Source organism: Alligator mississippiensis, chromosome 1, assembly GCF_030867095.1.
Source record: "Alligator mississippiensis isolate rAllMis1 chromosome 1, rAllMis1, whole genome shotgun sequence".
In the NCBI taxonomy this organism is placed as follows: domain Eukaryota; kingdom Metazoa; phylum Chordata; order Crocodylia; family Alligatoridae; genus Alligator; species Alligator mississippiensis.
The window spans coordinates 221,186,986-221,202,203 of NC_081824.1; the positions used below are offsets into that span (position 1 = coordinate 221,186,986).

General features: G+C 42.3%; 1 protein-coding gene across 1 annotated transcript in view; it reads right to left on the reverse strand.

The window, feature by feature from the left end:
- SPTLC3 (serine palmitoyltransferase long chain base subunit 3) overlaps nt 1-15,218 on the reverse strand; it is a 138,302-nt gene that overhangs the window by 52,430 nt on the left and 70,654 nt on the right. Inside the window, exons 5-6 of the mRNA XM_014595107.3 lie at nt 9,351-9,475; nt 7,448-7,541 (exon numbers count right to left, since the gene is read on the reverse strand). Of these exons, the coding sequence (XP_014450593.1) occupies nt 7,448-7,541; nt 9,351-9,475 (219 nt within the window). The remainder of the gene's footprint in view (nt 1-7,447; nt 7,542-9,350; nt 9,476-15,218) is intronic.

The window sequence follows — 15,218 nt, forward strand, 5'->3', positions numbered from 1 at the left end:
GCCCCAAATTGTAAAAATCAACAGGCACTGAATGCAGAAAGCAAGTCTATGCAAGGAGGGATTCCTATATACACTAAATAATTTTACTGAGACCTATGCTTGCATTTGGGGCCCTAGAACATAAGACTGGGTGGCACCTCTGGGTCCCTGAGTTCTTTCCTTAATTACTGAAGACAATCAGGTCATAAAATCCATAATTTTTTTCTGCTCAGTTTTAAAATAATAGAAAAGTAAGGCTTGAGGGGACCTCAGGAGTTCGTCTAGTTCAACTCCCTGCTCAGGGCAGAGTCTTTCCTGACTAAAACACCTAGGCAAGTGTCTATCTAAAAACTAATCTTTAAGCTACTTAGGTTGTTTGTCTACCCAGCTTCTACTGCTCCTGCAGTTCCTATGAAAGCTTGTGCATCTCTGATACAGTTGTCTATAAGGTACATTGCTATCCTACCTTCTTTACGCCTTTCTAGAAGTGTATACAGCCTATGGATAACAATTAGAATGGCCTGGGAAGAAATCAGATGAAAGTGTATTTCCAAGCGGGCCTACTTTCTGCTGAAATGGTTACTGGGGACCAAAAAGCTTGAAGGGAAGGCTTATTGGGGATATCTTCCCAGCAGGGGCTTCCTGAGCATGCCCTGCCCACCTGCTCCTATGCTCCAAACTTGAAAATGCACCAGTAAGCCTGGAACTTGCAGCCAGCTCCTCTTGAGACCTCAGAGTGGTGTGCTTGAAAGCAACCCATTAGGGAAACTCCATGGTGGCCTCACTGATGTACTTCTGAGTTTGGAGCAGATGGTCAGGGCATGTTTTGGAATGTCCCAGCTGCGACATGCTATTACCACTGTGTAGACCTTGTCCCACTAGCTTTTGTTACCGTATGTGACACCTCTGATGCTCGCTGGGGCTGGGAAAGGAACACTAAGCGCCTTGTTACACAGTAAGTTTTGTTAGCTTCTGGAGCACTTCACCCATGGCCTGGCTGCATGTTAACACCTTTTAAGTGGCTTAAAGCACTCATGATTAATCTTTAGAGTATGACACTCCAGGGCAGGATTATCTCCAATCCGCCTAATTTTGTTCTTGTTCCATTGCTGTGTGGCCACTTCCCACAGCTGTTCCGCCCAAGTTGAAGTCCTCTAGTATCCCAGGATGCTCTGAGGGGCCCAATCCTTTTCTCTCTGGAGCTCAGGTGGCACCCTCTGCCCTGGGCCCTGCCGGTGGGGGCAGGCGCCACCTGAGCTCTGGAGAAAAAAGGACTGGGCCCCTCAGAGCTCAGAGCGAGCGTGCTCCAGGCCTGAAGCTTTCTGGTCTCACTGAAACTGATACAGCAGCTCCACATGGAGAGCAGGGCTGCCAGGGCTTAAGCCTAGTAGCCCCGCGCTCAGTGCAGAGCTGCTGTGTCAGTTTCTGTGAGAACAGAGAGTCACAGAGAAGCTGCTTTCCCAGGTCTTTTTGGTGTTGGTGAAATTGACACGGTGGTGGGTCTGTTCTCTACCCAGCTGGAGTAGCAAGCAGGTCCTGCTCCTAGTCCTGCCTCCTGCTTACCAAGCCTCTAGTGCCAAATCACAGTTGTGCAGGTGAAGGTCAGTTGAGCAGGTTTTTCACCTTACTGTGTGATTACTCCACGAAGACAAACAACACTAAGCCTATTAACAATTGTTCAGCTTACAGCATAAGGTCGAACAAGGCCCTGAAACAGACAAACAGGATGAACATTCCAGTGGTACAAGCTTTCACTTCTTATGGTATGAGTATCATGGAACTGGCACAAAATAAAAGGGGAAACTGTAGACTTTATATCAAATATCTCTTATCAACAGAAAAGCTGAGCTCCATGCTACCTTGGTTAGGTCTGTGCGAGCTGCAGTCACAACAATGTTGTCAGCATAGACATAGTTGAGAAATAAACTTACCTCTATTTACAGTGAAAGTCAACTGAAGCAAATCAGGACTTTTGGGGTGTGTCCAGAGGAGCACGCATGTGCAGGGGCACATGTTTCCTGTGGCATAAATAGCAGTGGTACTGATTTGTGCCCAAGGGCATGCCCCTACATGCACATTCTGGTGTGTGCCAAATTATTCCAGGTTCGGTTGGGGAAGCTGGGGCCAGCACCTTACCTGGTTTCCTGGGGGCCTGTTGGTGCAGCAGCAGTGCTGATCTGGCCACACCAAGCCTGGCCACTAGCCAGAGCATGGCTCCTTTTCTGGGTTGCATGCTGCTGCCACATGCACCACTTTTCTTGTGGCATTTTTTTTGATACCAGGATCTCCCACTGTCAACTTTTGGTGCTGCAATGCAGATTAGCAGCATGGCAAATGGGTGCATATGGGCCACATGCAGTTTGCAGCACCTCAAACAGCTTTGAGGTGCCACAAACCATGCATGCACACATCTGGATGCATCCTTTTATGCATAGGCTCTTCAGTGACCCTAATTTTAGGAGGAAAACATTCCTTCAGCTGCATTTACAAGTGAAACTGGAAGACCACTAAAACTCCCATCCATTCTTAGCAGCACAAAGGGTTCATGAAAATTCTGTATTTAGACTACCCCAAATAATTTTAAAGGATCCAAAGGCAGGTGGAACCACTGTGGCCGGACATCATTTGTTTTAGGGTTGAATGGGAGGGGATCACCAGCTGGAAATTTGTTTCCCTAACATTCTCCAGGATAGATTGTTTGTATGGTTCTCTAGGCACATGCAGATGTTCCCAGGAATTGATCTATGATCATGTGTATTGCTTTAAGCCGTGTGATTGTAGATCAGGTCCCACTTGTTCACACAATTGCCAGTACTAATTGCTGCATCAGGAACATGATTTAAGTAAGATGGGGTGGGGGAAGAGGCTTAACAGGTGGATGTGATTGGGGAGGGGGGAAATCAGTGGGTCTGCAGGCGGGAGGGTTTGGTGGTATTGGGGCAATTTCTGGGGGTAGGAGTGTCAGGTGGCTAAATTAGCTTGGTCAGGGTTTGGGGGGGAGCAGAGGAGGGATAGGAAAAGTGCAGCCCCTGTACCACCTGCAGCTAGCTTAGGCATGGGTTACTCAGGTAAATTAAGTTTAGATCAGGCCAGCCATTTTTTTTTTGCCTGATCTAAATTCCCCCAAAAGTATGCACAGTTCACCACTTATATCACTCTAACTAGGGTTTGGTTGATCTAAGTGTAATGTCTGCATGTACCCCCTATCTCCCAAATAAGTCTGTAGATTAAAACATAATAGCAAAGGGGAAAGGATTACATGTTAGTAGTTAGAAGTCTACATCTGTCCATGTTTGTCCTGTGGGTTGTTTAAATCCAATTGAATTCAGGATTGTACATGCACAGTATCTAAACTAAAAGTTGCTGTTACCAATTGGTCTTCAGCTTTTAAAGCATCTGATATTCCAGTAATTGGGGAGGTGGAGGAAGGACATGAATTTCTCAGAAAGCATGACCTTTTTGCTCTTTCTTATTTAGGGGAAAGGTGTAGCCAATGCCCTTATTTGCTTCACTATTTATATAACATGGTTCTTGATAGAGAGGGTGGATACTCAACACTCCTTGTTCATGTTTTCTCAACCTTATTCAGGAAGTATGTGGTCTAGGAAATATCCCACAGTAGTGTAATTCTTCCACCCCCAATTTGATAATTAATTCTCATAGCCAGCAATTAACATTATTTACAGTAGAGAAAGCATGTTTTAGTCACAAGGGAGCTGACTATAAGGCCTTTGACCCTAAGTGCTACATTTACAGTGGGGTAATAATAGTTCAAACTGTTCATTGATGTAACTTGGCACAATGCCAGGCACAAAAAGTTAGTTCTTCAATGTGGCACCACCTGGAGTTGAGCCAAGTTATACCTGCAGAGAATTTGGCTCCAATGTCATATGTTAGGAGTGACTTTTTGAAGCACCTTTTTACAACCCATTCCTGTTTACCTTCATGGCCTATTCTTAGCACCTCTCAGAACTCCCTCACTGGCTTCAGTTCAACTATTTGCTCTGGCAGTTTCTTGGTGAATTAGTCCACCTCTTCACTGGAAGGCTTATAACAGGGCTCTCAATATGGCAGGTAGTGATCGCACCCTTTCCTGAGGGCTGTTTGCTTTGATATATCAGCCACAACATAAATCGGTCCCTGTGCCCTTCATCACTTATCTTCAGCTAAGCAACAAAAAATATTACAATTTTTGAGTGAATTAACGCTTATGAAAAATCTTGAATCAGTAGCATAACTAGGAGTGGGCAAATGGGGTATCAGCCCCGACTGCTGACCTAAAAGGGGCATCAGAATGATGGACCTTGCACAGGGGCAGCAGCAGATATCTGTGTGTGGGGAACCTGCACAATGACAACAGCAAATGTGGGGAGCTCACATGGTGACAACAGCTCCTGTGTTTGTGTTTTCAGAGTCAGGTGAGAGTCTCTGGTGCTTAGTGCAACACCCCCTTCTGCCCCTCTCTCTGAGCTTCTCTGCCCAGGATACCAAAATTGCTAGTTATGCCTTTTGTCTTGAATATACTGTACTTGATAACAAAATTCTTTGTGGTATTTTCTTGTTGTTTATCCACAGAGGCAGTTCAGCATGCAGAAGTCTACCCAAACCCCCTGCAGTGTGACTTGGATTGATTAGTTCCCTATTTCTAAACATGTGAATGCAAGCAATAGTAAGGTCTAATGTTTTTGGGGGAACAGGTGGCCTGGCAGCCTAAGCAGCAAGATCTTGATCCAGCAAAGCACATAAGTGGATGCATCATTGGAAGCAAATGAGTAGTACTGCTGAAGTCAATACAAACGTAAGTGTTTTGGGAATTTGGGGCTCAGTCTTTGTATGTCTAGACAACTTGAAGCAATAGGTTCAAACTTCTGCACAAGTGTCTAAGACTATTTATTCCACCCTACTTAAGTCCCTGGAAAAAAAAAAACAACAGACAAACAAACAGGTGACTGTTTCCTTGCTGCAACTCGGTTTGTAGGCTGAGATGAAAGTGTGTTACAAAAGTCCACGTTACTGGATTTCCAGAGACTTGAATAGATGTGATAGTATCTTATTCAGAAGCTGAAGTGCTACTTTGACACCCAAGGCTAATAGGATCTGTCCCTATATCTCTACGGTAGATAAACAGAGAGCTTCTGAGGTGTAGCAGGGCAAGTAAGCACCTGGGGCAGCTGCTGACGCATAGAGCAGTGCTGGCTTCTGCCATGCAGATTGCTGAAATGAGGTCAGCTGCCACTATGGCAGTAGCAGCTGCTTTTAAACAGCTCCTGTCACCCCTGAAAGGTGGTGCCTGGGTTTGCTGCCCCTGTCATTACCCCTCAGTTAAGCTACTGGAGAGCTATATACCTACAGAACAGTATAATTAATCTGCCACTCTCAGGGCAGTGGATATAGTAATAGCAAATGATCAAATGGGGGCCAATTATTAGGAGATAATAATTGAGGAGGATGGACAATGGCAAGGAATTGGAACAGCAGCAACTCAAACCACAACACCAACCTATTGTGTAGGAGAATTAACTAGAGTTTACTATAGAAACTTGTGGATAAGGTTCAAGACGTATAGTAAGAGGGGAGCAAGAGCTGATACTCAGACTGTAGGAGGGCTTCAAAAGATTCCTGCAGTTCCTTTATGAAACTTATTGTCTAACTGGAAAGAGTGATAAGCCTTAAACTATTTGAGATAGCCTGCTATCAGATACAACTAGATTGGCTTTGGAGAATGAAACTCCAAACCTAAGGAACAATGAGTTTTACAGAAACTGCCCTGATGAGCTGTCACCGATGTTTGCAGAGGTGCCTAAAGGAATTTTCTACATTTTCCATCTGCATGTTTGTGTGTGCTAGTCTAGTTAGCTACTGCCTTTTTGTTTTACTCCACATTATTTACAAAGACTATCAACTATGATTTATCACAAACCCACCACCAGCTGATTAGACATTTGCTTGCCATGCAGGGGAGAAGGAATGCTGCCTGGTGGTTGTTCACCAACTACTCAGTGGTTAAAGTGGTCAAAGGAAGAACGTATCCATATATGGGTCAGAAACCAAAGTGGCATCTTCACTGCTTGTCTGGGTGTTGTGAGCTGAATGCACATTCCTTGAAGAAACACCTCTTTGAATTCTTATGGGAAACAATTAAATTATCTGGGATGGAATGCAGTTGTGTGTTCTAGTAAATGACAGACCAGGAATAACACCTATCTGGCTATGTACACACCATTCAGTAAGCTAAACAATGATAACGTGTTATAATCTACTATATACTTACAGAGTTAATGTGTTGCATAGCTATCATTGCTACACTATCAGCACTTCAAGGAGGTGTCTATTTAGGGAATGTGCATTTAGCTCCCAACTCCTGAACAAGCAGTGTAGTAGTAGTTTTTTGTTTTTTTTTTTAAAAACAGATTTTGCCAACACAAAACATTAAGTGGGCAATAAAAAGTATATATAATTTTTGCTAAGAACATGCAGTAAGATTATCCATTCTACCAGCCGACAAAAATTAAAATAGAATATAGTGTATTATAGCATAAAAGAAAAGATAAAATGAAGGTGTAAAATAGAACTCTCGTTTTTGTTTTAATGTTGATTTTTGGCCCTTATACTTAGAGCAAGTAATGCAAATACATCTAATGAGTATAAGACAGGCTCTGAAGTGTTAGAAATAAGCCAGATTTTGATAGTGGCTTCCCCGCCTTCCTTTATTAGCTCAGTATTTAAAATTTCCCATTAATAGAGAGATCTGTTTCCTTTTTTAATACTACCAAAACCAAATCATGATTTGTGGTCTTAAGTCATCTACTTTATTTTTCCTATAAGAGCATGTTCTGTCTGAATATGGGGTCTGAAATCACTTGTCATAACAACCAAAGATCTCATTGGAGTGAATCACAATCTAGTATTGGTCTTTTATTATTAGTGACCAGCTGTGAAGATGTCATTTTGGTTTTTGACCCATGTATTAATACATTCTATTTTGATGAATATTTAGGAAGAAACTTCTATCACAGCCAACTAAATGTCTGAAACAGCCTGGCAGGAATTTAGGGTGCAAGTCCCCTCCCAAGAGTTAGCATACCTCTGTTTGTACTGACCTTGGTGGAAAGAGAAGCGAGTCAATGCTGAGCACTTTTTGGTGCAGATTTTGTATCATCATCTTATTAAAAAAAAAAAAAGTTCCAGAAGTGTCCAGCAAACTAAAAGCATGGGGTATGGTGAGAAATATTAGAGCAGTTCTGATAATTAAGCCGCAGCCTGGCACTGGATATGGTTTGTTTGAGCAGCTATCATTATATGTATTTAATTTCCCCCCTCCAGAATTCATATATAGCTTGGAAGGGCTAAACTTTTTACTTTCAGCAAGATATTCTGCCAAGTAACTGATGGCAAAACAGTAAAGAGTAAGCAGTCTTATGTGGCTGGAACATCTCTGCCTCTAAACATCGCCAGCTTCAATACTCACTATTGTGTTTGAAGACTCTGATGGTGGCACCTGAAAGTCTTGCACCAAGAACGAGAGATGTGTGGTTCAACTCATCGCTTAAAATGAGGCATCCCTGTGGAGAAGGATTACAGAATTTTCAGAATCCCGGGTGTATATCACATGACCGACTAACCTGCAAAGCTTAAATGTGAAATGGAACATTTCTTGAATTTGGGGATGCTTGCACTCCACATTCTGTGCCACACACATATATAGATCTCGGCATCAGATTCTTGCGTGTTCTCAGGTAGTGCAAAGGTGCTCAATGCTCTTTGTAAGTAGCCAGAAGTGACTTACGAGGGGGGAAGTAATATTGTAAATTCAGTGAAGCTGGTTCCCGTATCAGTGGCCTCCACTTCTTGGTGTGTTGTGGGTGAGATGCAGCTGGTGTAAAATCCCAGACAGGACAGATGCCAGTGAGGAAATAAACTACTGTTCATTAGGTTTTATTAAACTTATACTGGGATCTGTGGAGGAGGCATATTTATCTATACCAGCATTCCACCTCTTATGTGCCTGAGCAGAACTTGGGCACAGGGGAGAATGAGTTCGTCTTTGGTACACATAGGAACAGATGTGCATGCGTGCACATACACAGCAATAAGGACTTTTCATCTCATACACACATGTACATACATGAGCACACATACTTTTCATCTCCAGCAATTTTTATAATTAGCAACTAGTGAAATACATATTTTCCTTTCAAAATCCCCAAATACTGCATGAAAAATTTAAATTGCCTCCTATATTATATTAGCAAGAGCCATAAGTGGAGTTTTCAGATTAAAAAAATGGAACTCTAACTTGATTCTGCTTTCATTGTTGGCATTATGGTGTGGCCTTTTGTTACATGACCACAGTGCAAAAGCAGTATTAGGTAAATATTTGTTTTGGAAATTCAGATTAATTAAATAAATAGAGATGGAGAAGCATTTCATAGATTTAAGGGCTATAATCTACTTTGGGCTCTGCACAGAGAAGTCAGGCTGAGTTCAGCAGGAATGTACAGCCACAACTTTTGATTTTGGAGGTAAATTAAAAGAGAAATCTCTGTAATATAGGGTAGTCATGTGATTATGCGAATGTGCAGGAAAATAGGCTACTGCGCAATAAGCGTCACTTTAAAAACCATGCACGTTTGTTACTGCACATTAAGGCAGCCTAATGTGCATTTCTTTAGTGGAGGTACTAAATTTAATGTGTATTAGAAAAAAGCAACTTAATGAACATGTAGATGAGTCCTGCATGTTCTATCCGCTCCAAAAGGGGATACAGGGTATTGGTCTCAGTCATATCCAAATCAAAAGTGGGGACCAGTATCATTTGCTGACAGCCAGAACACACTGTTATATATCAAATCATTATCAGACAATCTTTGTAAAATATTCCAAATTTTGGACTTTCTTTGTAATGTTGTTGTTTTGAGATCTGTGTCACACAAATACAGGGCAATGACAGTTCTCACTTCCATACAAAAACTGAGCCTCATTTTCTCTTGCATCTGTTATGTTGGTGTGGCTCCATGTCAGGTTGTTCCAACTTACATCTATGCCAGTGAGAGAAAATCAGTCCCACCATTTAAACCTTACAACCTCACAGTGACATGGGAGGCAGTCAGAATTCATATTTTAGAGAGGAGTAAGCTGAGGCCTTAAATATCATGGTGACAGGTGCCATAGCAATAACCACTATTGCTAGACAGAGATAGAATGATGAAATGGCATGCCCAGGGTTATGGTGATCATTATCCTGTAACTCAGATCTTGGTATTTAATTTTATGCTTTGGCTCAATATCTTTAATGACAGAATGAAATACTATGATTGCAGATGAGATAACTAAGAGACAATAGCTCTACATATTGTTTAAGATGTACTCACCCTCCCAACCAGAGCTGGAATGTTCATAGAGTTAGTAGCAAAGCCCATGCCAAACACCAGGGCATCTTCCACACCAAGAAACTGGGCCACCAGGTTTTCTAGTTCTATGTGTTTGTCAAGGTTCCCTGTATGAAGAATTACAAAGCATTTTAAAATCTCCTTTGAATATTAGGCTTTTCATTTCAAACAAACAAAACAGTTTGGAAATATGCAGTTAAATTACATGGATATTTCAGATCTGAAAAGAATTCCCATTTGCATCTTGCACATCTGAGGCAAAGTACAAAAGACAAGGATACAGATGAATTATAATTCATGTTAGCAGGTGACCAACTGCCAATGTTAAGAGAGCATGTTAGCTTCCAGCAAGGGCTCTTGGACTCAAATAGCAACAGCTTTTGGAATCCCCACCTTTTAGATTTTATTTTCTATATTTCTTAAAGAAGAACTCTGCTTCAAAAAGAAAGTTAGAAAGAACACCTTCGTTTTCAAGTGCCAAATATCCTGGTTGTGTAAACGAAACAGCAGAAATCACTTTTCCCATTGTATAAGAAAAATTCTTCTACCACACTTCAGTAGAAATAACAAAAGTTTCTCCCATGACATTTTTCAGAAATCTTTGCTGCTATTGATATTTAACAGAAAAGAAAGAATACATTCCTCCTTACCCAAGTGCTTCAATAAGATGCAGAAGTTATGGCAGCAAGTAAGCCATCATTATGATAATTTCTTATTAACATGACCCTTATATCTATAGGCCCAATCAAGTATCAGAGTTGCAACTGTGTCAGATGATGTATAAACAAAACTAATGGTTACTGCCCTACAGGTTCATAATCCACAATAATGACAAAATACAACAGGGATCAGACCAGAGTCTGGGGTGGAAGAATGAGCAATTTTACACTGAAATTAGTAGTCACTTGTCTATGGAGCACTACCAACTGAAACCCCCCTTAGAAAGTAGACACCAGTGAACAGGCAAATCTGTAGTGGCAGTCTGAAGAGTAGAAGGAGGTGGTATCCCAACAGTTGTCAGTTGGGGTGGTGTCCTAATAGTGGTCAGTCATCTAACAGTGGTTCTTCCTGTTCTACTTTTTTAGCTCTTAGAGGAAACAAAAAATGACAGCAGCCTTGTTACTACTTGTTTGTGTTTATTTTCCTGCATGATGAAATAAATATCTTGATATTGACCCATCACTTACAAATTGCATATCCCACAGAAGAAAACAGATGTCAACAAAACGCAATTTCTCAACGATGGCTTATGAATCCTAGATTGCATATCTTTGCAAGACCAAAACTTGACTTGTAAGGATTTGCAAAACTAGCCCTCGTTTTTACACATCTCTAATTATAATGGAAGTACTGTAGGTGGTAGGTGAGGTATTAAAGAAGACGTCTGTTATGTAGGTCAAATATTTTCTGTGGGAAGCTAGTGATCAGTTCATACAAAGTAAAAGAGCAGAGCTAATTAACCTATACCTTTATGTTCCTCAGGTTTTAAAATAAAGATATCACATTGACTTAAATTTATAATTTAAGTACTTAATCATCTTGGATGATTGGCCCAGCATGGGAGAATACCCAGGCAAAAGACAACTACACAAGTTATATGTCACCCCTCCCTTTCAAGGACCCAGTGAGGAGGTGGGTCTGGGAAAAGTTTGCTTTGTGCACGATGGTATTTTCTCAATGCCTCGGAAATCGAACATTTCCTTAAGGGCTGCTGCCAGCTGGTGCAAGTATGGTTGACTGCTGCTTTGTCTGATACATGGAGATTGGAATCAGAGACTTCCAGAGTCAAGCATGGACTGCTACATCTTGTTCTAAAGATAAAAGCAACTTGGCAGGCACGGAGGGGAACCACCTTTATAACAGGTCTGTGTAGATATAAGGGTTTGCAGAATGCACAACCCCTCTGGGTTTACAATATAGACTAGTAGCATCTATCGTTAAGCATTTGTAATGAATGTTCCTTAGTGAGCGATAATGAAACAAGAAAGCATCTAAAAATATTACCTGATTATGCTGATTATGATCTGATGAAGAATGCCTTGCATTTGAAAGCCTGTTTAACTCCACCCCAACTATACAGTTGGACCAATACAAGATATCACTGTAAGAAATCATCACCTCTTGCAAAAACTATCAACTCCTCTTACTAAGAAAAAAAAAAAAAAAAAAATCACTGGGTAACAAGTAATAAATGAAAACTGTACCAAAAAATATTGAGAATCTCAACAAATACACTATATTGTTCCTCGGTGGAGGACACATCATAAACCAGTGATGCCCAGTCCTTGAGAAACCCTAGTACTATAAGTCCATGAAAGAGAAACAGGAAAAGTAGCTTTTCCTGGACCCCTCCACTCTCATTTTAGGTCGTATTACCCTGTAAACAGTAAAGAGTGACCAGAAAAACTTCCCACTGTGGTCACTCTCTGGTAGAAAGCTGCTCCCTTCTTTACAGAGGCTTCCAGCAGAACTGAGTCTACCCTGGACTTCTCAGGCTTCCGAATTACACTTTGACACTTTGGGGGGGGGGGGGGGGGGAATCTGCAAAAAAAATTGGGCTGCCCATCATGATGCCCTAAGAAAATTGTATACCTCCCTAGGTTATGACTTTCAAATTTTACCACGGGGGTTCTCATCTCTTATGGGGGGGAGGGGAGAGCCCCCTCCCCCCCGCAGCTCCCCCATAATTCAAACCCTAACTTTTCTATACTTACAGATGCTGGTGCTAGGGTCATATTTTTTCACTGGACATACGTGGTACACCTAACATGGCTGCCATCCATCACCATATCCCCACTTAGCATGTTCAAGAGAGTCTCACTCACATTCCTAAGATGAATGCAATATCTGCCCCTCAGTCCACTGGGCAAGCTCAAATTGCATTTTGAAAAGTTCCCTCTGACAGCAGAAGAAGGGTTACAATGACATGGGACAGACCTATACCAGGATCAGAAGAGCACAATGGTGTCTCAATGGGACATTCTTCCCACCCACCTGGCTTCTCTGACGCATGAACTGATTGCAGCTCAGCCTCACCTGAAAACTAGAGACATCAAACACAACCAGGCAGGTGAATTAAGCTCCAGTTAGTGGAGGGGGAGGAGGAAGAGAAATCCATCAGCAAGCTGGAAAAGAAAACCCAAGTTTTCTCCTTTTATTGTTCCCATCTTGGAAGCAGTCATATAGCATGTGGAAGGAGACATGGTTATTGGGGTCATGGATCAGATTGCATCTGCCAGAGGCCTTAGAAATGTGAATGATACATTATTTTTACTAGATTTTTTTTTTTAAACTTGTGTTTTGTATCAAGATCTACTGAGAAAGCAAAATTCAAGTAAAATGCACAAAAATAAGATATGAATTAATTTTATTAGATATATAAAACTACCTTATTTTCTTGCTTATATTAATGCTGTTCCATAACCTGGGGAGGAATCCTCCCCCTCCATAAATATCTGAAAAACTGCATCGTTACTGTCCTTTAAATTCTTCCTTAATACCTCTCCCCTACCCTGACCTCCCTTCACCATGAAGCCCACGGACAATTTGTGAGGTTCCTGATGTGCTGAGAAAAGGCTGTATCAAACTGATCAATATTTTTCACTATTTCTCCATATTCTTTCATGGGTGCATTTTCACCTGTTGTCTCTTCTTTTTATATTGTTAGGTCTTTGCAGTAGGGATGTTTCATTTTTTTCTGTTTGTACAGGCCTTAGCTCTTAAAGCACTCGCACATGTGTCCCAGGGGTGGGTGGGGGATGGCTCTTTAATTAGAACGGCTCTGAGACCCACTTTAATGGAAGCACCGCTGTGTCTCCTGTATCAGTGTCCCCGAGCTAAAAAATGGCGGCAGGAGTGCTTGAACTAAAGCTTGTTTGATAAGCTTTAGTTCAAGTGCCCCTGCTGCCATTTTAAAATACGGGAATGCTGATACACAAGATGCAGGAGGCTGCTGGACTGTGGCAGCTGCAGCATGTTGGAGCAGCCTTGGTGCTCGTTGTCACAGCAGGGTCCTACAGGAGGGCCATGATCTCCTTAAGGTCCCTCTCACCGTGTCAAGGCCGGCCCAAGGGCACCCTCTTCTTCTCACCCGTCACGTCTTTGATGTTCAGTATATGTTGGGAGGCTGCCTTATACCGCCTTGGGCACGGCGTATCGTCCCCTTTTCCTGGACGCTGTACCACTGTCCCCTTTTCCTGGGGACCACTGCAGCACCCTGTACTTTTTTGGGGCGTACCATGCTGCTAACCCCTTTTCCTGGGGTTCACTGCAGCACCCTGCCCTTCTCTTAGGTTTTCTGCAGTGCTAGCCTGTTACCGGGCTCGTCATGCCCGTCCTGGGCTCCTCACATATTGCCCCTCTCGGGCTCCTCACATATTGCCCCTCTCGGGCTCTTTCTGGGCCTAGGGTCTCTGCACCCCACACCGCTGTGCCCTGACTGGCGCCTGGATCCCCCACGCTACTGTGGGTCTCCTATGAGAATACTGCACCTTCCCAGGCGCTAGGGGCCCCCACCCCCCTGGGGATCCCTATGAGGCCTCCTCCAACCCCTTATAGCCTCACCCAAACCACCGGTGTAATACAAACACTAAAACAAACATAAGCCTCCTGGCTATAACCAAAACCTAAGGCACTGGGCCATAACAACATAAGACTCCTGGCTGTAATTCAACACCATTGCTCCAGCCTCTGGAGCTCTCACGAGCTATACTTACAATCAGGGTTCTCCCTATATCCTGACTCAGGGAGCTCCTGCCCCTCTGACTGCTAGCAGGAAACTCCTAGCCTAGCTTCAGCCCTGGGCTTTATAAGGGCCAGGCCCTGCCTCCTACAGGCAGCTGATTCTCCTTAGTTGCTCCGGCAACCCACACCTGTACTCCCTAATCACCACTAGGGCTCCTTATGCACTGCCAGAGCTTCTCCTCTGGCAGTTTTCCCCTCTCTAGGAGCGGGGCAGCGAGGTGCGCCGCGATACTTGTGTATAGGCACCCCTAGGTTCTACAGTAATCAATAATACAAGTAAATAACAACTCATGCTTATTTTTAAAATAAAAGAAATATTTTATTTCAGACTGAAAATCCCCAAAGACTCACTGATATGTAAATGCTTAATGCCAGTGCCATAGGTCTACTGAAAAAAAAATCTTTGCATACCTAAAGGAAAAAAAGAAGTGGAAAGAATCTTTTAAAAATATAAGCGCTTATCTAACTTCTTGTGTCACAAATGGATACAAGAATCTGGACTGACCGTTCATTCTCTTAATTAGGTCCTCCTTCCTCTATCATTAGCAGGGATGCAAAGCAGAGTATAATGCCATTGACCTAGCATTTCAGAGCAAGCCTTTGCCTTTCAGTTTACAAGTTCGTTGAATTTTGGAGTGAAATTACTCTTCCTTGAATATAGAGTAACAAGTCTGGCACTTAGCAGTTTTTTTGGCTTGATTGCTATCTAATTCCTAAAATGAGGATGTGATTCTTTTAAAATACAGAAATGGTCAAATGATAATTTCCATGTTAACGTACTTCCCCAAAGCAAAACAAGTGAAGAATCCTTATATAATATGGGAGCATTTACATTCACTCAGTATATTGCAAGGCTATAAATTGACGATACAAGGTATAAAGCAAAGGAAATAAGGCCCAGATTATACTGCATTATTGATTGTATGTGTTGTTTTTGTTTGTTTTTATTGTGACTACTGTAATTGGGTTTTTTTCTCCCCTCTCTCTCTCCATCTCCCCTAGGCTTCTGCAAGAACTGAACAGCTCTTTTTTATTCAGAGGTCAATCATTATTTAGGAGGAGTTCTTACTAATTAAGACCCTGAACATGCAAGACACTTAAATATGT